This window comes from Enoplosus armatus, chromosome 9, assembly GCF_043641665.1.
Source record: "Enoplosus armatus isolate fEnoArm2 chromosome 9, fEnoArm2.hap1, whole genome shotgun sequence".
NCBI classification, from domain to species: Eukaryota; Metazoa; Chordata; class Actinopteri; order Centrarchiformes; family Enoplosidae; genus Enoplosus; species Enoplosus armatus.
Window position 1 is genome coordinate 11,412,896 of NC_092188.1, and position 24,518 is coordinate 11,437,413.

The 24,518-nt window shown below is 42.2% G+C and overlaps 1 protein-coding gene across 1 annotated transcript in view; it reads right to left on the reverse strand.

Moving 5' to 3' along the window:
• efna3b (ephrin-A3b) overlaps window positions 1-24,518 on the reverse strand; it is a 52,457-nt gene that overhangs the window by 5,773 nt on the left and 22,166 nt on the right. Inside the window, exons 2-3 of the mRNA XM_070912095.1 lie at window positions 2,329-2,621; window positions 504-569 (exon numbers count right to left, since the gene is read on the reverse strand). Coding sequence (XP_070768196.1) covers window positions 504-569; window positions 2,329-2,621 — 359 coding nt within the window. The remainder of the gene's footprint in view (window positions 1-503; window positions 570-2,328; window positions 2,622-24,518) is intronic.

Consider the following 24,518-nt stretch of genomic DNA (forward strand, 5'->3'; position numbering starts at 1 on the left):
TACATAGCCACCCACTGACCGCACACAGCAATAAATGGATTCTGACAGGGAGCGAAGGAGGGGGGGTGAAAGAGGAGGAAAGAGAGAGTTGAGGAGAGGAGAGAAAGAGGAGGCGGGGGTGACGGCCTTCAAAGCTGGAGCTGCTCCATTCTGCTGCTGTGGAGGGGAGAGCAGGAAGACACAGAAGAGAGAGACAGAAAAGGAGAGAGAAGGAAAGAAAAAGAGGATCAAGGGGGGGCTCTGTGCTGTGAGTGAAAATGCTGCAGGGGAAACTCAGCAGGAGTATTAATAGCTCTGCCTGTTTTAGACTGTATTTAGATTGTGTATGCATCTGTATGCAGCCGGTGTGAGCGTGTGAGTAATAAGTGTGTGTGGGTTCGTGGGGAGCCCGCTGGCTGCCAGATGGGTAGAGCGGCCAGATGGGTGCAGGTACAGTCTGCAAACAGGTCCAAGCATTGCATTACAGGTCACACACACACACACACACCAAGTGAGAGACTCACCCGTGGAGCAGCAGACGTACACTCGTAGTCTCAGACAGCTGCGGCCGTGGTGATGGGTGGGCGTGGCTGTAAAAACATAAAATGCACGATAGATCAACATCATGCTCACGTGCGTCTTCCTCAACATAAACTGACCCATGTTGGATTTTGCTGCTTCATATGTGATAAAAGTTTTGCCTGTCCATGTGCTGATAAGATGGTATTCATTACACCACTGATAATCCAGAACAACGTATCAAGTAATGCACGAATCCAAACCACTGTATCAGTATCAGCGCTGATACTGACCTTATTAAACAGATTGGATATCAGCCAGATGGGACTGTTCCACATTAAACACAGTTAATATACAATTTTACACGTAACATAAAACTTTAACACAATTTTTAAACCTTCTAGAACAACATATATAAAATTTGCTCTAGCCTATAATTCATTTTGAGTGTAAGAACATCTCCACTTGTGAGGACATCAGTTTCACACAGTGAAACCAATACCTAGAATCTAGGTATCCGTATCGGCAGAGGAAAAAGTGGTATATATATAAATTGATTTTTTATATAAAAAGTGGTAGAGCACCCACAGCACAGTTCAGCCGAATGAAAAATAAAATCTGTGGCCGCATTTAACCGTGTTTAGCACTCACATGAGGGGAGACAAGCACATTAAACTGACTGTATGAACATAACTGAACAAATAACTCACTGACATCCATGTGTCAGGGTTCTCTAATTCACCTGACCTGTATGTGTTCTGACTGTGTGAGAAAAAGCCGACCACCGAAGAGGACCACAAAGATACAGGATGAACATTAAAAAACACTAGACGTGTGACCTTATTGCTGTGAGGTGAACGTTTTGGTATCATGGGAAAATATGTCACTGATCTTCATTAATTTAAGTCTAAATTTGACTTATTTTAGTATTATATGTAATAGTATTATATGTTTAGTATATAGTAGTATATGCTATAATATAATACAACATTTTATAAAAAAAAAGAAAAGACATTTAGACATGTCACAGTAGGAAAAGCACAGGTGTAAATAATAAAATTAATGATGGTTGAATTCCATTAAGCTGCTTCAGTTTCAGGGTCCTGGTATAGTTCAAGCTGGCTCACTGTCACACTGTGACACACTGTGAAAATGTCTGCTGAGAAAAAGACCTTTTAAAGCTGTGCAGGATTAAAAAAAACAAAACAACATACATTCAAATTGTCAAACTTTCCCTTTACATTCAAATGTCTTAAATTTAAATAATATAACCACCAATTGCACCAAATTAATACTATTTTAAATTGATTTATCACCTTTATCTTGCATAATAAAACAACTTTCTAGAGAAGTCTGAGTACTACACTCATTATATAGCCATTTAATACATGAGGCATTTATCCTTGGCCTGAAGTATTTGTTTTTAAATGGTTTTCTGACAAGCTAAAAGTTCATTATTTATACAGTGCCATATTGGCGCAAGGTGTTGCGAGTTAATTTGATTAGCTATCAACAAAATGGATGAGCCTGCTTGACTGCAGGGTGATATGATTAGATGTGAAACAGCAATTTGTTATCCTGAAATTACCTGAGGATGTATATTGGCTAATCTGAACTGAGTAATCATCAAATCCATTTAACAATAAAAAAAAAAAAACATGTTTAATCTTATAGGGAGTATTTTCTGCTGTAGTCTGCTCTCCCTCACTCACCTCCTGCAAGAACAGCAAGCTTTTACTATACTTTATGGTCTTGTTTTCATATTTGGAGGACATTCACACTTAATAGCGACATGTATTGACGTGATATTGGTTATTGGTTTCCACTCACAGATGTAATAGTACTCCTGTCCAACGTGGAACTCGTAGCCCAGCGAGAAGGCGCTGTACCGTTGGAACTTCTCCGAGAACTTGATGGGTGCGTGGGGGGCGTGGGGCCGGTTACACTCCCACCTCTTGAAGCCCATCTGGGGGTCGCAGTTCCTGTAGCCACGGTAACTGACCATGTAGAGGACGTACTGCTCACCGGTGCCCACCATGCGCTGGCTGTCATTGTAATGAGGGCAGTAGATGTCCAGGTAGTCGTTGACGTTCACCTGCATTGTGTAGCCCTCCCTACGCAGACTGGACACACAGAGAGAAAGCAGAAACAGTCAGAATGAGTATAATCACAAAGTTGCGAGAACACACATATGCCATATCATTTAAATTCTCCTCTGTAACATTAATCATTAAAAAGGTGTTTCATTTAGACATTTAAAATAGCATTTTCATGAATCTGTCATCTTTTACAGGCAATTTCAAACTAACTAGAGTCAACACATCATAATGTTCTTGATTGTTGCTAACAGTGCTTAGCACACATACAAAATAAATAAACAAATTAACATGTACAACACACAGGATAAAATATACTTTTTTTTATGTGCAAAACATGATGAACAGTGTCCTTCTTTTCATAGTGTATTTACAACCAATGTCATTTCATGTTAGTCCTACAAACATATTACACACAATATTTTTCACAACTTCTGTATTGCTAATATTTGAATATGCTCACACAGAATAGCGCCTTCGCTGATAGCACAGATACACACACACACACACACACACACACACACACACACACACACTTATATAATGTAGCTGCACTATTTGTTGTGTTTTATTAAAGTTAGCATGAAATACCACAATGAATGTTGCTAACTGGTTCTTATTCCCAAATATGCATGCAACATTTTTAGATATGCTCAGTTTTTTGGGCCATTACACAACACTCACACACACGTCACATACACCACTGCAAAGACAACATAACATCGCACATCATTGTATGATATGCTGAAACAGACACTCTGGGTCAAACAAATCTTTGTTTGAGAGTAATTGAGTTATCAATAACACAAAGCAGGTGTGTGTGTGTGTGTATATGAGTGTGTGTGTGTGTGTGTGTATTTGTGGCTGCAGGGCTGCCGCATTCACAGAATGCGGAGCTGGCTCTTCAGTATGGACTGAAGGCCCCAGGGCCACAGCTCCTTCTCCTGGTGTCAGCGCAGCGTTGTCCCCTAACCCCAGTGCTCGTACATCAACCTGAGCGCAATGCTGCGCTCACGTCAGCCGTCAACGTCCCGGCCACGTCCCCCCCCCCCCCCCCCCAACCCCAACCCCAAAAGCTCATATATCAGCGTCAACCCTAAAAAAGACTCAGCTTGACAGGAAGATAAGGTCTGAATCTGTGTCTGGGAGTGTATGTGTGTGTAGTTTGTGTGACAAAGTGAAATAGATTCTTTCCTGACATCCAAAAGCCCTCTTTTTCTCCCCATCACAGGCGCAGGCCCATATCTGTGTGACAGAGACAGGTTGCAGTTGTAAATCATACACACGCCGATGAGCATGTGTGCACACACACACACACACACACACACACACACACACACACACACACACACACACACAAACGTTATAGTGGTGACATCATAAAATCACAAGGGGGCAGCAGTGTGTCATCCTCAGCCTGACGCTGCCTCTTTCCCTCTTTGCCAGTTCTAGGTCATGTCTCCAGGGAGATTATTATTCAATTATTAAATGAAGATCGAAACACTGTTCCAAATGTCCCCCTCTCTCCATCACTTCTTACCGCTCCCTTCAAACCTTTCCTGAATTTGTCTTTCTCCCCACGCTCTCCATTTCTCTCACCCCTTTCTCTCAAAGTAACATGAACGGAAGATTAATTGTTCAACATTCATCCTTTGCTCTCTTCCTCTCCTCTCCTCTCCTCTCTTTCTCTCATTACATCATTTACTAGCCTGCAGAAGAGATTTACTTCTTGTGGTATTAGTGGTAGAAAAAAAGCACAAAATGCTTCAAGGGAACTATATTTATAGTGAATGCAAAAGAGAGAGAGAGAGACATGGAGAGAGAAAGAACACAAGTGAGGGATGAGTTTGATTCCACCAGGGAGGCGTGAATGCAAATTGAGTAAAAGAGCAGAGAGAGCCAGAACGGAGCAGACAGGAAGAAAAGAGGCGGTTGGAGTTTTACGCTACCAAAGAAAAGCAAGTTCGCTGAGATGAAGGGATAATGGCAGAAAAGAGAGAGAGAAAAATGAGGGGGAGGGCCACTTGGAGCATCTTGAGTAATCTGAAAGTAAATCACTACTCCAGGATAAAAGCTGGCTTTAGGATTCCCTGTGTATGTGTGCACACATACCTGCTTTGGTGTGCGTGCGCAAACAAGCATTTCAATGTGTGACATCAAAGCATCTCACCTTTCACCTGCCAAACTTTTACATTTGATGGAGTGACATGTTTAGGGGGGTGCGTCTCTGATATACACACACGTACACACATAAAATAGAATAAAAACAAGTGATTAACCTTAAGTGTGTAATAACAGCAAATCCAATATCCGTGTGACATCAGAATCCTTGAATGTTGCAATGATCTGTCTAAACCCACATTATGCTTTAGTTTCAGGCCGTGGATAATCAGTAAATAGACACGGCCAAGAGTGAATTAGGTGTTGAAGAGAGCATGTTTTAGGGTAGGCGTAAAGGATTACAGGCATTAAAACTATGATTTTTAATCATACCTCTGCTAACTCATTAGTATACAATGACACATTAATGCACATCGAGTCTTGGACTGACTATAATCGGAGATGTAGCCCTCTGACATACTGGATCAGTACTGGCACTGATACTGATCTTTTAGTAGACCTTTTTTCGTGAATACAGTTCACTAAGTGTTAGTCACTGTTGTTGCAAAATTATAACAACACGATGTGACCCCCGAGAACAATACAGTTAGAATGATTAGATAGAGGAATGGCCCAAATCAGTTCCACACAGCGAGATACAGATTTTAAACTGAAAAGATATCCCTGGTGTTGGATTGGTACTTGGTATTGACCCAGAATCTACGTGACTCCTAGAAGACGAAGAAGAAAAAGTGAGATTATCCCTATTGTACATTTTGAATGTTCCTGTCAATGTGTCTGACGGGTGTTGATTCAGCTCTGTGGTCATTTTTGAAGCTGTTTGTAGTGTTGTTTTATTGGACTGTATGGTAAGGCTTTATATGGTATGGTGTTTCTAAAACTGTAGCTGTAACTGTAAAATAATATTAGAAACATAATATTGCAATTCAACAAGAACAGTCAAAAAATGTACCTGACAATGCAGTCAACAAAAACAACCAAAGTACTAGATGTCAAAAAAATAAAAAATTATATATAAAAAAATAAAAAAGTATAGTAATATTTACTGCACAGGCATTGTATTGCATTTTTTCTGGTCACAGCGTACATGCATTTTGCTATCAACATAGTTCTACCCCGAATGTTTGCAATGGTATATGTGCTGGTGTGCACCGACAGAATTAAATGAACCGACTCTATTAATAAGATAGGCACTTTGACAGTGATAGAAAGAAAATTTCAGAACAACGGAACGAAAGATCCATGAACTCGCCGCACTGTGACTTAAGTTTTTTATGTTCATCATTTAAGTGAAGCAGCTGGATATAAACTGTCTGTTGGGAAGGTGCCCTTTCCTTTGAGCAAAGTCGATGTGACAGCCTCGTACCAGTCGCGATCATATTCTTCCTTCAGTCTGCTTCAAGACAAAAGAGAATGCAATAAATATTTTAATTCTAAAAGCTGTTTCTGTACAAATCGTGAGCGAAAATCCGCTCTGACTGAGAAAATCATGACTCTCATTTTATCCCAAAATGTGGAGGCTTTTTTATTCCCCTTTATGATATATATTGGCGTTTATTGGATAGTAATGAAAAGTCCAAATAAAGACAGATGAAGAGACACAGTGATACAGAACGTAAGAGGTGGAGTAGCTTATGAAATGTCATGATGCGTTGCTCTCCCCTGCTCTCTCCTGATGCCTCCCTTATCTTTCGTGTTGGATCACCACTAATTTCCTCTCGCGTAAGTGATACCTGGCAGGGAGAGCCGAGAGATGGAGCGGGACGTTTCATCAGCAGCACAACTCTCCGGAGCAGAGCAGCGGCAAAAAGAACACGTATATGCACAGATCCACCAGAGGGTCGGAGCGATGGAGGGATGGAGAGAAAGATGGGAGGATTTATAGGATGAGACGAGGGGTAGTCGGGGTTAAAAGCTGCAGAGTCTGGCCACCAGGGAGCGGAGGGTGATAGCGGGAGGGAGCGAGAAGGAGCAACAGCTAAGAGCAAGATCAAAGTGGGCCTGGATCAATGTCACTACTGTAAAATCACATCAGAGTGTGAGAGAGGGAGAGAGAATATGTTGCCTATATAAATCAGTCATAGGCAACATAATGCCACAGAGTTACCCCCTGCCTGCCTATTATCTGGCTGGCCTGTTGGAGCACTGTACATCAATAAAACACTTTGACAGTAAGAGCAAGCATTCCTTTTTGTAACTAGAGCTTGGAGGACCGGCTTACTCTGCTCTTCTCTGTTGGCAAGATGGTGGACTTTGTAGAGAAGGGGGGGGGGGCACTAAGGCGAACTGGAAGCTCAAAAGATTTAAACCAGTGAGTGTAGTTTTCCCCTTCAACTATGACAAAGCCATAGCATGGTATTACACTGAATACATACCATGTTTTTGCAACAGCAGCACATTGGTCAATATAAGCAATGAGGACACCAAAATCATCCATGTGTGCCCCGTGCATTATTAACTATATTTAGATTTTCTAAACCAATCAGAATTGTCAAGGGTATATATAAATAATTTATATCCTGTTTAAGGCACATTTTGCACTTGGCTTATTAAACCTTCTTGTGATGACAGGTCGGCAAATGTGGGAGAAGGTCCCTTTATAGCAAATTTCAATCAGCCAATGGGAAACTTAACTTAACTGCCATTTGCCTAAAATAAGACGTTTGAACTTTTGGTGATAAACAGCAGTAAATTGTTTTATTACATAATCTGTGGATTCACATATTTTCATTAATAGGCCATTTTTACAGAAGACATGTTGATATGTCACAATAGGAAAAGCTAGATATAACTCACTGTCACGCTGTCACGGCTTACTGGGACACTTGAATAAAACAGAGCCATTGTTAATGTTATTAGTAACAGCTGTGCTTTGCCTACTATGATAAGTCAAAATGTCTGCTGTGAAAAAGATCTATTGCTTGATTTTTCATTATAAAGGAACTCAAGTTTATTTTTAAAGCAATTCAAAATGAGTAAACAGTGCGTTTTTGTTTTGTGAAATTGTGTCAAATAACTGAAAAAACACTAAAGTGTGTGACAGGTGCATCAGGGAGCAGCGACATTTGAATAAAAATTTAAAACTTCTACACATTGCCTCACTTGCTGCTGGTTTATGTATTTAATATTACATTTCAATCCAAACAACCTTCATTAAGTAGCCTATATCAACAAACACATCATCTATTATCCATATGATGAACTGTTGTGATGCTTAAGTGACAATTTTATGGTAGGAACATTGGCAATTATACACGTATTTACCTTTTATTTATGTACCTTTTCTCTAACACTATAATTATGACACTATGTTGCTATAGATTACACATTTTTTAAGAAAATATGTTGTCTTCACTTAGTTAGTTGGAAACGTGTGTTTTCTCGAGGTGTTTCATTCACCAATGTAAGATAGTGAGCAGGTGTTCTGTAATGTTACCAGAAAGACTTTGATTAAAAATCATTAAGACTTAATAAACACAAAAAGACAAATTTTCTTCAGGAGCTTCTCAATTACTTTCTCACAAGAGATGACGCTAGCTGCCAACAGTCACTTGTGAATGCTAACATGTTAGCACGGATCATCTGAGGACTTGATCTGCAGGGCACACGTGGAAAGGGGGATATTCTAGGTGTCTTAAGTTTTTCATTCTTTACAACTACTGTGTAGTCAACGATCAAAAGCAGAAAACCACTGGTGGCTGATTGGGTTGTGAGGGTGCAAGTGTGTGTAACTGTATGAGCATCAGCGAATTGCCAAAAAAAAACATGCATGCCAAGATAAATCAAGGTTAAAGAAATCAAAGGAGACACTGCTGATGGGCACAAGGTCGGGCTGGATTAAAACTTGTCCAGCAGTGTTACAAATGATTGCCAATCAGGAATTAAAAGCCACTCTGCCTCCTGAGGTCAGAATTCTTAATCCCATCTCAGTTCGGTACGGAGATGCTAACATTGTTGTGAGAGGACTCCAATCAGCAAGCGGAGCGGTAGGTATAATTGAATGGCTCCCCCGCTGAAAGGAGACTCCCAGAGAACTGTAGCATCAATGAGGCCCTCATCAAACACAGACAGGAGTCCTTCCTACTGTATCCTCCTCTTCCAAGTCCCTCTGCTCTGATTGTCTCTCTTTTGTCTCCTTACCTCAATTCCTTCCCTCTTTCTCTGTTTCTATCTACGTTTGGCTTTTGCCTGCAGACAAGAGCGTTAAAAGAAGAGCTTGTGTTTACACACGCCCCTGAGATGATGCCATCTAATTCAATATCGGCTGACATTGAAGATACTGCTGCGTGACTTCTGGTGAATGAGGATACAATCTTTCTCTTTTCTCATCTTCTGTCTATTTTTATTATTTCCCTCTCCATCCCGTCATCTCCCCGAACCACTGGAGGAGCATGCATGTGTGTTTGTCTCTATGCCTGTAGGTGTGTGAGGTGTGTGTGTGTGATAGGGTGTAGTGGTTGAGCAGGTTCTAAATTCTCCCCATTGAAATCAATACCTGTCTAGAGTGTGTCCAACAGACTGGAATATGCTGCCTTCTCTCAAGGCCGACACACACACACACACACACACACACACACACACACACAGTCCTGCCCTGCAGAGCGATGGTTCATCATTGGTAATTGATCAAAGTATTACAGCTAACAGGGTTCCTTGCCAAGCGGCCTCACACGCAGCACTGACATGATCCCATAACACGAGCAGCCTTCTCTGGATCTTTCTCTATTTCCGCCCCCTTTCTTACATCTTCTCCCTCGTTTGCTTCATTTTTCTGCTCTTGTCTCACTTCTCTCGAGCTCTTTAAGCACTCTTTCCTCTCTTTCTCTCCTTCCTCCATCCATCATCCTCTCCCTCTCTCTTCCTCTCTCTGCTTGTGGATATTGACTATGTGGTGTGAGAGAGTGTTCCAGCAGCACGAAACCTAATGGCAGGCATTATTAGCCCTTTGAACTGAGGTGTCTCGCTTTCACACAGAGCCACATTGGACAGACGCACTCTAACTACCCCATTATATGTACGACGAGCATGTTCTCCTACACATGCATGCTATTGGCAATCAATCATACATGCTTTACTTTGTGGGATTTGTCCGAACACACATGACACAGATGGATGGATGTGAGGAAATTAAAATGAACAACTGCACGATACAACAGATGGTGGAAGCCGAGGCTGAAACACATGCAGAATAAGAAGACAAAGGAAAAAGAAGTGAGAGGAGAGGAGATCAGAGATGTGGGTGGATGAAAGGATGAACGACAAGAACGGAAAGGAGGAAGGACAGAACACTTTGATTAAGAAAAATGTTGTTTAACCCGTGAATAAGACCGGGACTTGGTCTTTACCTTAATTTGCGTGTTTTATTGATTTTGCTTTCAACTTTAATTTATCGTCCAGTTCACAAGCAGCCTATTTTACGCTCTAGAGGGTTTCTTCACTTTAAGGCTTCTTCTATCTCTCAAACCCCAAGTGTCATTCACAAAGTATCTGCCAATACCAACCGATCTCTCCCCCTTATTCTATCACTTTGCTCCCATCAATCCTTCATTCCCTACATCTCCCTGTGTCTCTGTTCCCAAAGCCCTTACATGAGCAATAGTGATCCCATCAGACACTGGGCCAGCAGAGGCAAAGACACACACATAGAAGAGAAAGAGCGTATGTTCCCTAAGCTCTCCCATGATTGATAGTGATCCTGTGTGATGGCTGTGTATAGACTCAGCACTCAGTGAGACATTACCCTCTGACCCAGCTATTGATTCTTACATTCGCTGCCCCAAACACACAACACTAGTCCTGACCCTGCCCGGGCAGAAAAACCACACAAAAACACACATACACTCGCCTGTGTATACAGTCCTACGGATTGATAGTTTGGCGGTGTCCTGTGAAACCTGATCAATCTGCTGCATAACAATCATTCTCCCGGCCTGCTTCAGCCCACTTCCTGGACGAGTCACATGGCACCCGTGTCCCGCTGACTGATGTGTTTGGGTCAGGGTCTGGAGGCTTGAATATCACGGCTGAGGGGAAAAGAGCTCCAGCGCTGGGATAAGCCGTTTTCAACAACAACAACAACAACAACATTACTCAGATCCCTCTCCTGAGCCAAATTTAATAAGGGATCCGGGGCAAGAAACAGTGCTTGCCAGGCAGAAGGACAATGTGGAATGAGAAGTAGTGCCATCCATCAAGCAGACCTGGGTCAGATAGTATTTGCAAATAATTCTTTATCTGCTTGCACTTGTTTTAACCTACTTGAACTGCAAGGCGGGTGGGGCCTACTGTATAAAAGGTATCAGCTACTAAAGGAAACTACTTAAAACTCACTTTGCTTTTTGTCCAAGCTTTGGCCAACTTGGCTAATGTAAGAAACAAAAATCCCCTATCAAGCACTTGAAACAGGGTAAAACAAAGGCTCAGAACGATTTGCAACCGTTATTTGACCCATGTTCGATATCACAGACAAGTTAAACGCGGAGAGGATATTTTGGCCATTGTAACTCTGAGGAGGCGAAGCCAGAAAGAAAAGCGAGACAGAGAGGAGTGCCAACTGAGCTCCAGCCTAATGGGCTTCCAAGACAAAACCACAGCTGGCTTTCAACATTAGTCTCCATGACGACAGAAGAAGCCCTAGCTATGGAGCTATTGTGGCAAAAAAAAGGGGGCTACAGGGGTTCATTGCTTTGTGCAAAAACCCATCTATCCCCTCTTTATCCACCATCTCTCCTCTGTCTCTCTAATGGCTAATTAAGTACCACTTATTACTATTCCACATTATCACAAATCATCAGCTATTACTGTGGCAAATTCAGTTTCGCACCGTTTTCAGGAGGAGAGTTTTTTGTTACATCTCAGTTTGGCTCCAAAATGAACAAAGAATTAAGGCTAAAAGCAGAGAGGGAGAGCAGGGGTTTGTTACTAAGGGCTACAGGCAAAATCTGGATTGGTCATGTACTGTACAACTAGCTAGATGTGCAGGGCTGTGCAACTTCATGTGTGTACTAGAGGGGACTTCAAAAGGTGACTGAAGTGAATATTTCATTAAAGTTTAGGCCCCTTTACTTCAGTTATACTGCAAAAAAAACAAAACACCATTCTAAAATTATGCTAACAACTAAACAAATTACATGTTCAACCTCAAAAAGAGACAAAACACAATGCTACAAGGCCAGAAACAGAACGAGCATGTGGAATTCAGGGGCAAACAGAAGCGCTGTTACTCTCAGGGTGGGACAGATGGATAAACACACATACACACACAAAAGGCCAGTGAGATAAATAGTAGACTCGGTAGTACAAGCAGGCACCAGCATGAAGTCTTTAAGTGTTTAAATGCATCTGGGCATTCTTGTCAGATAGAAGATGAAATTGAGCTCTAACATTTCAAGCATTATGGGTGTTGTTTTAATGCACTGTGACGTGGAGAATTAATTAAATGTATTCACATATACTCGGCCACAAGGCATGCAGATTGAGACACAATGCTAATCTAAGCAATAAATGCTCAATTACCCATTTAGGAAATTAATTTTGCTGCGTGGAATCAATGGAGTAAAACACTGAAAGGAGGTGGAAAAAGCACTCAAAAACACAATGTTCAGGCTCACTTCATCTCGAGAGTTTTCTATTTTTATTCTTTATCAAAGCAGCACATAAAAGACAAGCACAGCACAGATGTTTCAGCGCTAAGACCCTTCACAGTGCGCAGGCCAAAGTGATAACAGAAACAAAAAGATTTTGTTGGGTGATGAATGAGCCAAAAGTCTACCGATGCCAAATTTGAACTCCACACACAATAGGCTTACAAGTGACTAGTGGTGATGCACTCAGACTGGAAACAGAAACTTGGGAGTTTGTGCAGAGTAACACTCAATAGCTGTGTGTGTGTGTGTGTGTGTGTGTGTGTGTGTGTGTGTGTGTGTGTGTGTGCGTGTGTGTGTTGGGGAAGTGCTTTTACAGACACAACAGTATAAAGCGTTGCTCCGCTATCTTCAATTATTCCTCCTAACCAGCCCTGACCAGAGTCAGCCAACACCGGGCCCAGAGTCCAGCCTGCTGCGTGATATCTCCCTCACACTCCAGTAAATTACCTGTCAGTACAACTCTGCAAAGCCTGTGAGAGTCGTACAATAAAACAACATGAAAATGGAATAATTTGCAAGGAAACACATCTAGCTTGAGGACAGGCGACATCAGAACACATGCTGGTTCCTTGCATGGCGATTAAAAGAAATGTAAGTAAATTGAGGTGTAGTTAAAGAAAACCTGTTTGCATACACTTACGCACATTAAGCTTTAAATCCTGTTGATTTTACAAGCTTGTGTATGTGTGTGTGTTTGGCGTGTTGGTGTCAGTATTTCATGATGTGGCTGACTCTCTCCACTGAACATGAGCAGACTCTGTCAGACTCGACAGTCTATCAGTGGAACATCCCTCTCCCATTTCCCTCCCCTCTCCCTCCCTTTCTCCCCCACTATCACTCGCTCTGCCCTACTCTCCTCCTCTGTCTCTCCATCCTTATCAGTGTCCTTCCATCCGTCTCTCGTTCAATTTTTCATTTCAGGTTCAATCTTTTTGACGTCCTCTCACTCCTCCTCCTCCGACACCTCTCCCTCCCTTTCTGTCTTCCTCTACTGGCCTGTCAATCTGTCGTACCCGCCCTCTCCCTCGCTCTCTCACTCTCTCTCTCACTCTCTCGTGAAATCAATACACCTCTCCATGTGGTGGCGACCTGTCAATCATCGTGTGACAGTCAGCAAAATGTGCTTTCATGTGGACCTTGTGTATGTGTGCTTGTGTGGGGGCTTTTCCAACTGGATCTGAGAACATGTATAGCAGATAAAATATCAGAAAGTAGAGTTTGTCCATCCAATTACTATTCAAAGGGAAAGGAAACATTCCTGCCCTTCAAGATCCCCAGATATCAGGAATAGTGTATCTCTAATAATGTTTGGTTTACACATTTCCAAGCTGTACACAAGCCACTCCCAAATACATGAACTTGATGCCCACATCCTAAGCAGTTCTGTGAACATATGGATGTGAAATGAGTGAGTGGAAGGTGGCAAAGAAATTCCATTATGCCAAAAAAGGGAATTTTTTCCATCTGTGTTTGTGTGTGGGTGTACTGCATGTGTCTGTGCTCACGCTGCAGCCTCACTGTGACTTACTGCTTTAATTTAAGTGATAATCCACATAGCCCTACTTTATTTATTTTTTTATTATATTGGCAATATCTTCCAGTCTATCTGATTGTTGCTTACTGTGGGTACTTTTGCCCTGCACTTCCCTCAAAAAAGTCCCTTCACTGAAATATTGCAGCAAAATATGAAAAGCGGTCTTTGATGAGGTTTGAGTTTCTTTAGGTTTCGCTCTTTTCTTTCATTCTAACTATTGAGCTTTTCATCTGTTTATTCCAAAACAAACTGCTGCTGCTGCTTCTACCGGAAGCATAAAAGACATTGCTTTTTTGTGTGCCTAGGGGTGTTTCTTAAGAAAGAACAGGAAATGAAAAAGGTATCGGGCTGAATCACTATTGTGTTTCATAAATGGGAATGGAAAGTAGCAAAGCTAGCATTTATTCATATAAAGATACTGCGGGTTGTTACTACTGTCCTGAGTGACATGCAAACATGCACCAGTGACAAAGGCAGTGAATCATACAACAGGTAGCCACATGGGTCCATTTAAGATCTGATATTCCATGTGCGACATTAAGGTTTATGGATATGTAGGTGTCTTTCTGGAAGGGTTATGAAATGTGTTGTATTTATTCGTACTTGGGCATTTACTCAAAGGGGACAAAGCAGTGGGATGTGTATATGAGCTCTCATAAAGTCAGCCCACGTCCCAGTGCAACATCCTGGCCATATAAGCAATGCCTGCTCTGCTCTGCTTTGCTGCTGGAATATGAAATATGCATGGCCCATAAAGAGCATATGGACCATCCATCTCAATATCCGCTACACCAGACCATCAAAAAAGATCATTAAACCTAACACACACAGGCTGGCTCGCACACACACGTACACACAAAATGGCACATAAACATGCACTCCCACGTTGTGCATAATGGTTTATCAGTTTCAGTGCCAACTTTTTGCTGACAGTGCACACGCAATAACAGGCAAAGGCATGCGCGCACTCAAACAGACACACACACACATGCAAATACACACTTAGGAAAAGGAAGAGATCTAACATTTGTGTAAATTTGCTCACTTCAAATTTCTAGTCTTAATCTAAAAACATTACAAACAGCTGTCACATAATAACAGTGGAAAATAGTCAACACATAAGAGAAACTTGAACATATGTCTTTGTTCCTCTCTCTCCACACACACGAACACACACACGAACACACACACGAACACACACACACGTGCCACCACTCCAACCTGTCACTCTGTCTATATTTTCTTTACCACGCCTCTGTCAGGCTCTGACACTATCTGGCTCTCTGGCCCTCCACTGCAGGGAATTAAAATTTAATATGAGACTCACAAGGAGAGAGAGAAAGAGCGAGAGACAGACAGATGGATAGATAGAGAGGGGGAGAGAGAGAGAGAGAGAGAGCGACAAAGTCACAGTGACAGTAAATCAGAAAAGGCCCAACTTATAGCCAGTTGGTTTTGCAGAGAGTGACAGCGTATGCAGAGATAAAGGAAACTGTTAACAAAGCAGTAGAACAAAGGAGGAAAGGAAGAAGAGATGGGCAAGAAGTGAAAGTGATGGACGAAGAGGAAGAAGGTGAAGATGAGGAAGAATGCTCAGGAAGAGAGTAAATTCTCATTCACTGAGATTTTACTGAAAACACAGACTACCACTGGGTGCTCACCACTGTATCTAAATCTATACATCTGTCCTCCTCCATCTCCTCCTCTCCTTCCCTCATCCTCTCTCTCTCTCGTTCCTGCCCCCCTCCTTTCTCTCACATCTTTCTAATCTCTTTCTAACTACAGTATGTGTCAGCAAGGAGTCTGACACTAAGTCAGCGTCATATTCTATCATCCATGCAGAGAGAGACAGGAGCACACGCAAACAGGACAGCTACAAGACGGGCTTCGTCTTTATCTAATCTCTTTACTCCTTCAGCCCCTTCCTTCGCCATCCCTCCATCCCACTTCCCCTAAAGCTTGTCAGCACAGGTGACGCCAAAATCAATCTGCTAATGGGCACCGTTCTCTTGTTAGTTCACACTGTGGTCTAAAAAGCGACCGGAATGGGACAAGAGTAAGAGTTGGACAAAATGTATGCGTGTACTTTGTAGTTGTTTTCACCTTCACAGTAGAGGGCAAAAGTTGGGGAAATTCAATCTTTGTTGCCAAGCTCTACCTGCAGGTGTAATAATTTACTTCTTCGTGTATAGAGGTGCAAAGTTGGAGGAACTGCAGGTTGCGGAAGCATTTTTCTCCATGGTCAGTTCCTGGATAATTTAATAGCAGTATATCCAAGTTATTATGACCAACAGTTTCACATATTTCAAGGTCATTTCTGAGAAGCATGCTTTTTTATGAATTTGGTTTGGCAAAAGGCTCTAAATACTACAGTACCCATGAGTCTCAACTGCTGTTGCTATGGAGAAGAAGCAAGTCGGAGGCGTGCGGTTGGAACGCTTTGTTGTTGCAACAAAATACTGCACAGTTGCCAAATTAATCGAAAATTGAAATCCAGCATTTAAAAGTAAACTGTTGAATAGAAAGTAAGGTGTGTCTGGACAGAGAGAGAAGCTAATTGTAGCATCCTGTCATACACGTTTGTGTTTATTTGCCTCAAACAGCCTCAGGTGAATTCACATCTAATCACGTGTTCACACTGACTTTGTATGTAATTGTGCTGCTTCTAAAATTTGCTTCTGTCCGAACATGCAACAATCATTAGCTTCTGCTCCCTGTTAGCAACGCGCACAGCTACATCCTAAGCCTGATTACTTGGTATTGGTAGTCGTACTTGACTTATCAAGTTTTTAAGGACCAGATACTTTCCAACTTCTGCACTGATGATTCTACCAGGAGAGTTTCAAGCCCACCCAATGTGCAATGTGCTCCAACTTGTAGTCATCTAATAATTTCCTATGCACAGAATGAACAGGGCCTTTACTTCCGGAAATCTGGAAACCCAAAATATCTCCTCCCACAACACAACTCTATTCCTCAGAGTTTACCACCCTCCTCCTTCCTCGTGGATACAATACACCTCCAGCTTGCTCCAGTATAGCTCCAGTGTACTGGATACTGCCAAAATGTGATCGCAGGAATACTCAGGGACTGTCATTAGTATACTGCTGCCTTCTGGTTTGAGATTTAAAAATATCTCTTTTGAAACCAGATGTGCCACCTGCTCACCTCAACTGCTGTGGGGATCTTTTGACAGACTGACTCCCTGCCTAGTTAACAGCACTTTGATTCAGCCAATTTCCAGAATATGAAAAGATGCTGTTGTGTCTTGGGAGGCCGTTGTTGTGCCTTTATGAATGGTGGTGTGTATGTGTGCAGCTGGCTAAAGCACTGATGCTGTATGAGTTGGTAAGCGCGTGCGTGTACGCCTTCACAGATGTGTTCAAGTGTGGAAAGAACACAAACGGGTGCAGCTGACATTACAAAAAAACACATGAGAGAAATGAATCAACAGTGTTTGACGTTTTCGTCCCCTCTGGCAAGGACTTTCTCCCTCACTTACTGTCCTTACTCCCCTTCAAACACACTTTCTTTTTTATTCTTTTCCGTCTCTGTTTGACATCACCTGTTCCTCTCGTCTCCTGCACCTCTCTGTCCTCCCTCTCTCTCCGTCTGCCACTGCCAATCTATCCACCGTGCTGTAAAGTTGTAATCCCTTCCCCTCTTTCTCTCCTGTCGCTTACTTCCCTCTCTATCTTAGTAATTATCTCTCCGCCCTGTCCCCTCGTCGCACCCCCTGTCATCCATCTATCTGCCTCTATGTAAAATATCTCCATCTGCTTTCACTTTCATACTCCATTTCTCATTCCCTGCCCTCCCTTATCTCACTGAGCTGACCCCTTCATCTCTCCCCTCCTTCCCTCCATCCTTCTATCTCTCCTCCTCTCATCAGCGCCATCCTTCTGCCTGCCTGCCTCCATCTTTCCATCCCTCCTCCCGGTCACGGGCTGATTGAAATTCAAACCCGAGCTTTATTGTCGGTCCGTGCGGCTGGTGATTTGCTTAGCACACATTCCTGTCCGAGGCCGTGGAGGTTGTGAGCAATCTGCCATTGGGTGTTCAGAGAGAAGATAAAGCAACATCAGAGGCCGTGGCCGCCGACTCGTCCATCCATTAGTTTGCTGTAATGTTTATCATTACCACTGAGCTAACAGCAGCGGCAGCCAGCCAGCACTCGCTGGTTTTTCTCTCAGAGGCAGAGTCACACCTGCATTTAGCTCTCCCTCTCTCCCTCGGCCACCTCCATCTATTCTCCTCTACTTTTTCCTGTCAACTAGTCTTTCTCACCTTTTCTGCTCCATCATTTTCTCTTTTTATTTTCTTGGTCAGAGGAACAGCTACGTGTCTCAGACACGACGAGAACAGAAGAGGAAATGATGATGGTCAACACTGGGGCAGATCGGTGGGCATGTGTGTACAGTTAGAGCTGGTCAATAAATCAATCAAGAGTCATTAACCTTTTCCTGGTCTTTAAGGCTACATTACAGTTAAGTGACGGGTTATTTGAGTGTTGTGATACCCACATCATAACCTTACATACTAATATCGAGGTACTTATTTAAAAAAATAATAATAATTTAGGCTATTGCTACTGCCATCCCATTTTTTCAAATCTATGTAATATATCATGACATGTATTGCTATTTTGATATAGAATTCCATTTTCCATTATTTCATTAAGGGCTGCGATGATCAATCGATTAGTCAATCCAGAGAAAACTAATCTGCAACTATTTTGATGATCAATGAATTGCCATTTCTCAAACAAAATGCCCAAATTTTGATGGTTCTAGCTCTCAAATATAATTCTTACCTTACTGTAAATTTTATATTTTGGGGTTTTGGACTGTTGGTGGGACAAAACAAGACACTGGATCACCATGAGCTCTTGGATATTGTGATGGCAATTTTTTTTTTAATTAATTAATTGATTAATCATGCAAATAACTGGCAGATTAATCGATATTGAAAATAATCGGTAGTTGCAGCTCTAATTTTATCCACATCACCCATTCCTGTGTACAGTCAAAATTGTGCAGATTGGAGAGAAAGCTACTGCTCAATGTTCTAAAAAGGGAGCAAATGAAGGTAAAGCTTTAGTGCCCACAACAACAAAGAGATGAGAAGCAGATGGTGTGTGTGTGTGTGTGGATGCGTGTATGAGTGTGTGTGCGTTGGGTAGGTAAGAGAAAGGGACGTTTGTTTGCTAATATGTGTGAGCAGCAGACAGGTTACATACACACTTTACAGGTGTCACAGCTGCTCCTGCAGGCTGACTTGTCTTCACATTTGTATTCCTACGAGAGTGTGTGTGTGTGTGTGTGTGTCAGTTAGTGTATCCACGTGGATTTGTCTGGCACGTGTGTGTGTGAGAGAGAGTGTCATGCGCAGGACAGCTGCTTCAAAGATGGCAGCGTGAGCTTTTGTTCTGTCTCTTCAATCAAAGTGCTTCCCCACAGCTCGGCCTGCCAGACAAAACCAAAGTCAGCCAACACTGGGCTCTGAGCTCAGCTCAGTCGGACTGAGACACAAACAGAGAGAGAGACAGAGAGAGACAGAGACAGAGAAAGAGAGAGACCTGTGGGTGAGAGGCCATAAGGTCTGTTTCTGTCTCTGGTGCAATGTGATGAAACCGGCGGGCAGCCAATCAGACATGACGATGAGCCAACCAGGGAATAACCTGCAGGTCAGCTAACACACAGACATGCACACGCTCACACACACACGCACACACAATCATCCGCATGTGCTTGTTTAAATCGCAGCATTGTTCACTGAGGTCTAAGCAGACCTTTTCTTGATATCAAGTGTTGCATGTAGAAGGTAATTGGATTGGTTGTAATTGGTTGTGGTCGGCTGGTTTGAATAGCAAATGCTGGCTTTGCATAAACACACAAATTAAATCCTTGTTTATGTTGTGTGTCGATGTGTGCACATGCCACTGCGTCGCTGTTGTTATATCTTTTTGTGTGCAGACTGCAAAAACAGACCCTAAGCTAAAATTTTTTCTGTGTTGCAGGGAGAATAAGATGCTGGAAAGTGCCGAAAAAGGAGGAGGAAGAGTGAGTGACGTGTGAAACAAAGGAGCGAGAGATGGATGGAGGAAGTGAGGGTGGTCGGGGGGGAGAAAGAGGCAGAGAGAGAGGCCAGAGAGGTCAGGGAGAAAATGAAGGGGAGGGTGAGGACTGTACTGATGTTTACAGCGGCATAAACCTTCAAGCTTGGCTAATGCGCTGTTTGCTGTTTGTGTGTGTCAGTGTCTGACTCTTTGTCTGAGGCAATGTTCCATTACAATGAGTCATGCTAGTTGTATCAAGGAACAGCTTGCTGTTCATTACATTATGTACCAGGCATGTGTGTGTGTGTGTGTGTGTGTGTGTGTTATGCCACCCTGGTGCCTCTAAAGGTCTTCTATATGCCAGTAACAGTCCAGACACGTGTCTCGTACACAAACACACGGACACACGCGTACACACCCATCAGTGTTGCGTTATGAAAGACTAAATGAGACAAAGAAACTTCAGAAGTGTAAGAAACACAGAACACTTTGGACCTCCCACTGAGTATGAATGTGCAGTGTCAGCCTTCATGCCTCTGCCTTCCCTTTATTACCCCCTTGTTTCTCACCTCCTTCTTTCTCAACTTGTTTACTTTCCTCCTCACTTATTCATTACCTCAGTCTCTCCTCCCTTTCTACCTCCATGCCTCCCTCTCTGAGCGGTCGTTAAGGCAGAGAGGGAGCAGTGATGTCACGTCATCATGTCTTCCACGCAACTGTGCCTATATGATGTCGTTAATATATATATATATATGTATATATATATATATATATTACAGAGGACTTAATGCACCATTTAACAATGACGTGACAATGTGACTATATGTATGGTATTTTGCATGTGTGTATAGTGTGCAGTGAGAACAGTCTAGTCCTGTCTTTATATAACCACCGTGCAAGGAGCAAAGTGAGGCAACTGGAGAGACAGCAAAACATTACAGTGTGTGTGTTTTGGCTTTTGCATACCCTGTTATTGTGTGTGTGTCAAGGGTTAGATCAACTGGGAGATGTTTCAGGGAGAGAAATGCTGAAGAAATGGAGGGGGACAGGCAGGCAGTCTGGACTGCAAGAGAAGATAGAGGAAGGAGTTTCGGTTTTTCATCTCCACCACACTCGAACATTCAGCTTGTGTGCTGAAAATCGATCAAGACCCTCTATTTTCAAGGACATTTCAACTGGTTCTCAGAGGGCAAAGCTTTCCAGAGAAGCCTGATGAGAGGATACACAACCGCATCCTAAGCGGAAGTCTTTAATTGGAATGTGTGTCGTATACAACAACGCTTGGCTGAGCAAAGACATCCCTCGTCTGTCCTCGCTTTGCATCTCTTCCTTGCCTTGTAAGTGGGAAGAACAAATGAGAAAGGAAAGGATGCAAGTGAAGTAAGGAAGGAGGCGTGAACTGGGAATTAAAAAGAACCCAATGAAAGACAAGCAGCAGGTTTTGAGCAATGATGGCTTTTACAGTACTTTTTCTCTTCTTCTTACTGTTTATTGTGACTGTTATGCAACAAAATACCAAGGCAAATTCCCTGTGCGGTATGTGAAAACCTACTTAGCAATAAACCAATTCTGATTCTGATCGTACACTTGTTCTGTCTACATGTCAAAGTTTTTGAGCAACACATTGCACCTTCCCATTTGTGTGGAATATGGGGTGTCTGTGGGGAAAGATTAGAGTCGCTTTGAACAAAAGCATCTGCCAAATGAATGAATGTAATGTCATGTAACATATTCTCTCTTTCCTTCGTTGGAATAGCTTTAATGTTCTGAAAACAAACACTGTATAAATATTACAATACAGAGATGCCTGTTTTAAGCTGTAAAACCTAGACCTAATTAAGAGCTGGAAGCGTCTTGCTTTGGTTTGTCTTAACATTCGAGTTGTCTGTGTGTTGAGTCATGCTTTTCCAGAAGGCAGACTATAACACATCTATAGAGACAAAAAAGAGATTGTTTATTCTGAATTCAGAATTTAGGCAACCTCGCTTTCTCTTTGTCTTCTTTCCTCCAGCCTGTGACCCAGAAATCAATTGATGTCCACGTCTCTTTAAGAGAGGAAAGACTGGGAATCAGACAAATAATGAAACACAAACTAGTTTTCAGTGTTTTGCGGCGCTGTATTTAGTCGCTCCTCTCCAACCTGCACTTGTTGTTTGCTAAGCTGTGTAGCCCGGTGCCAGTGTGCTGATGCAACACTTTAAAACACAATTATTGGCTTCTCATTCACACTGACTGATTACCTTCACTGACTGAATTAGATGTCTCTGGGGTTTTCTGTTTGTAATTGAATGGGAATTAATGAGGCTGAGAGGTATGGCAAGAAGTACTTAAAAATGTCTTTAACCATGTTAAAATAACCGTATTAAAATAAAGTTAGAGAAGAGAAGGAATGAAAAATATAAAATAATAGTAAAAAACTCCAGTCACATTTGAATCACTCTTTAAGTGCCTTATTGAAGGGCATAAAAAGAGTTTTCTAAATGAGAGGAGAGCATCAGGCTGTGTTTACACCAACATTACCACTGTATGAAATAATTCAACCCCCACCCCCATTCATTTCACAATGCAGGGGTGCGACTGCTGAAGGCTCTGGCAAAAAGTTGAACTTTTTCCTCAATCCAGTGCAACTTCGTCAGGAAACAGATGCATTGGCCAATCATCTGCAAGCGCACATTCTTGGTAGATTACTTTGTGGAGTGAATGCAGTAATTCTACTCTTTATATCATTGAGACGAAAGATAAAATGATTGTTGTCTTGATAACTTTCCAGAGTTGGAAAATTCTTCTTCATAGTGTTACGAACTGTATTGTAACTGTATTACTTTAACTGATGGTATTTCATCGTCTCATCTGAACCTGTGCCAAGACTGTAAACTGGGAAACATGTAGCCCGAGTCTGTCCAAAAGTGACAACGTTTATGTCTTATGTTTTTTGTACAGATTAAATAAATTAGATATAACATGTTAATTAATGAGCTTTAGAGGTGCTGGTAGGCAGATATTATTACCTTCCGACACAGGCAGGTTAGCGGTTTTCCCGTTTCCAGTCTTTATGCTAAGCTAAGCTAACCATCTACTGGCTGTAGCTTCATATTTAGTTGACAGACATGAGAGTGGTATCAATCCTCTCATCTGACTCTCAGCAAGAAAATCCCAGATTGTCAAACTATTCCTTTAACACAGCGCTGTTTTGGGTCTAACGCTGGTTACTTAATCACTATCCTCTCCTGGGCTCAATGTTCAAACCAGCAACCTTCCCGCCTTAAATCCAACCCTCTCACTGGGCCCAAGCTTCTGCAGCTCCTACGTCATTTTAAAATGATTATCACACAGCAGGTCGCTCTGTTCTCCTCCATATTTAAAGATTTTATTAGGATCATTATTCAGGAAGTAAAAGTTAAAAACTGATGAATAAGGATTACGCTCTCTGCCATTCTGTGACAGGGAGTGGCAGTCATTAGCAGGAGATATTAATAGACAGGCTATTAGCTTAGGTCGGGGCTTTGTGTCAGACTGTGTTACAGTTACACTGACTTTCTGTTTCCCTCCTCTGCTTTTCTCTCCCTTCGTTGCCTTCCTCCTCACCCCAACACCATCTCCTTCGTCCTCCTTCGCCCAGCTTATCCACTCTGACTCCCTACCTTGACTCATTTATGCCTCTTCTCTCTCTCACTTTCATAGACAGTCCCTCTGTCACTTTTCTCACTCACACAGACTCCTCGCTACAGCCCAAACCACTTCCCCGCGGCGGCGTCTATCTAATCCTGTTTTCCATCATTCCTCTCTTTTCTCACACTCATATCATGCTATTTCTCACCATAAATCCTTGCCACGCATCATTTAATAACACACTCTCTCCCCCCTCCAACCCATCTTTTCCTATCTCTCTCTCTCTCTCTCGTTCACTTAAGCCATGACCAAACTAATGCAGACATATTTGAAAGCACAGTTTGTGTCAAACAGGCTTCCATTCACATTTTTGGGGCTATTTTTCTGAAACTTTGCCAACCAAGCTGAAACAATTTTAAAAACAGCTTAATCTGTCCTTCATCCTAAATTGTGCTTCCCCTCCATCATCCGGTGAGGAGTGTAGACCATTTTGACAAATATGGCTTTATACTCCACATGATTTTCAAGATAATATAAATATAATGATATTAAGCATTGATTTGATCGAGGGTCATAAATGGTATCTGTTAAACAAGGCATGGGTTAGTGTTGGATGATTTATGTGCAGCTTCATTCAGAACCTCAATCAAATCTCACTATCTTATATTTGTGCATCATCTGACAACAGGAACGTAAAGATATGTCAATGACGAAACCGGTTTTGCATCCTCAGCTATGCTTGCTTACAAAATGATCGATCACAGAGACTCAGAAGAAATAGACAGTTGGCTGCTTAATGTAGCTGCCTGGCTGATGTAGGGGTGGGTGATATGGATAAAATGAATACTGCAATTAATACAACACCATTAACTCAAGTTAATTGTGTTGAGAGTCTAAGTAGGGTGATTTACTTAAACTACATCTAGGCTTGTGTGCTTGTTTATTCATTCACTACT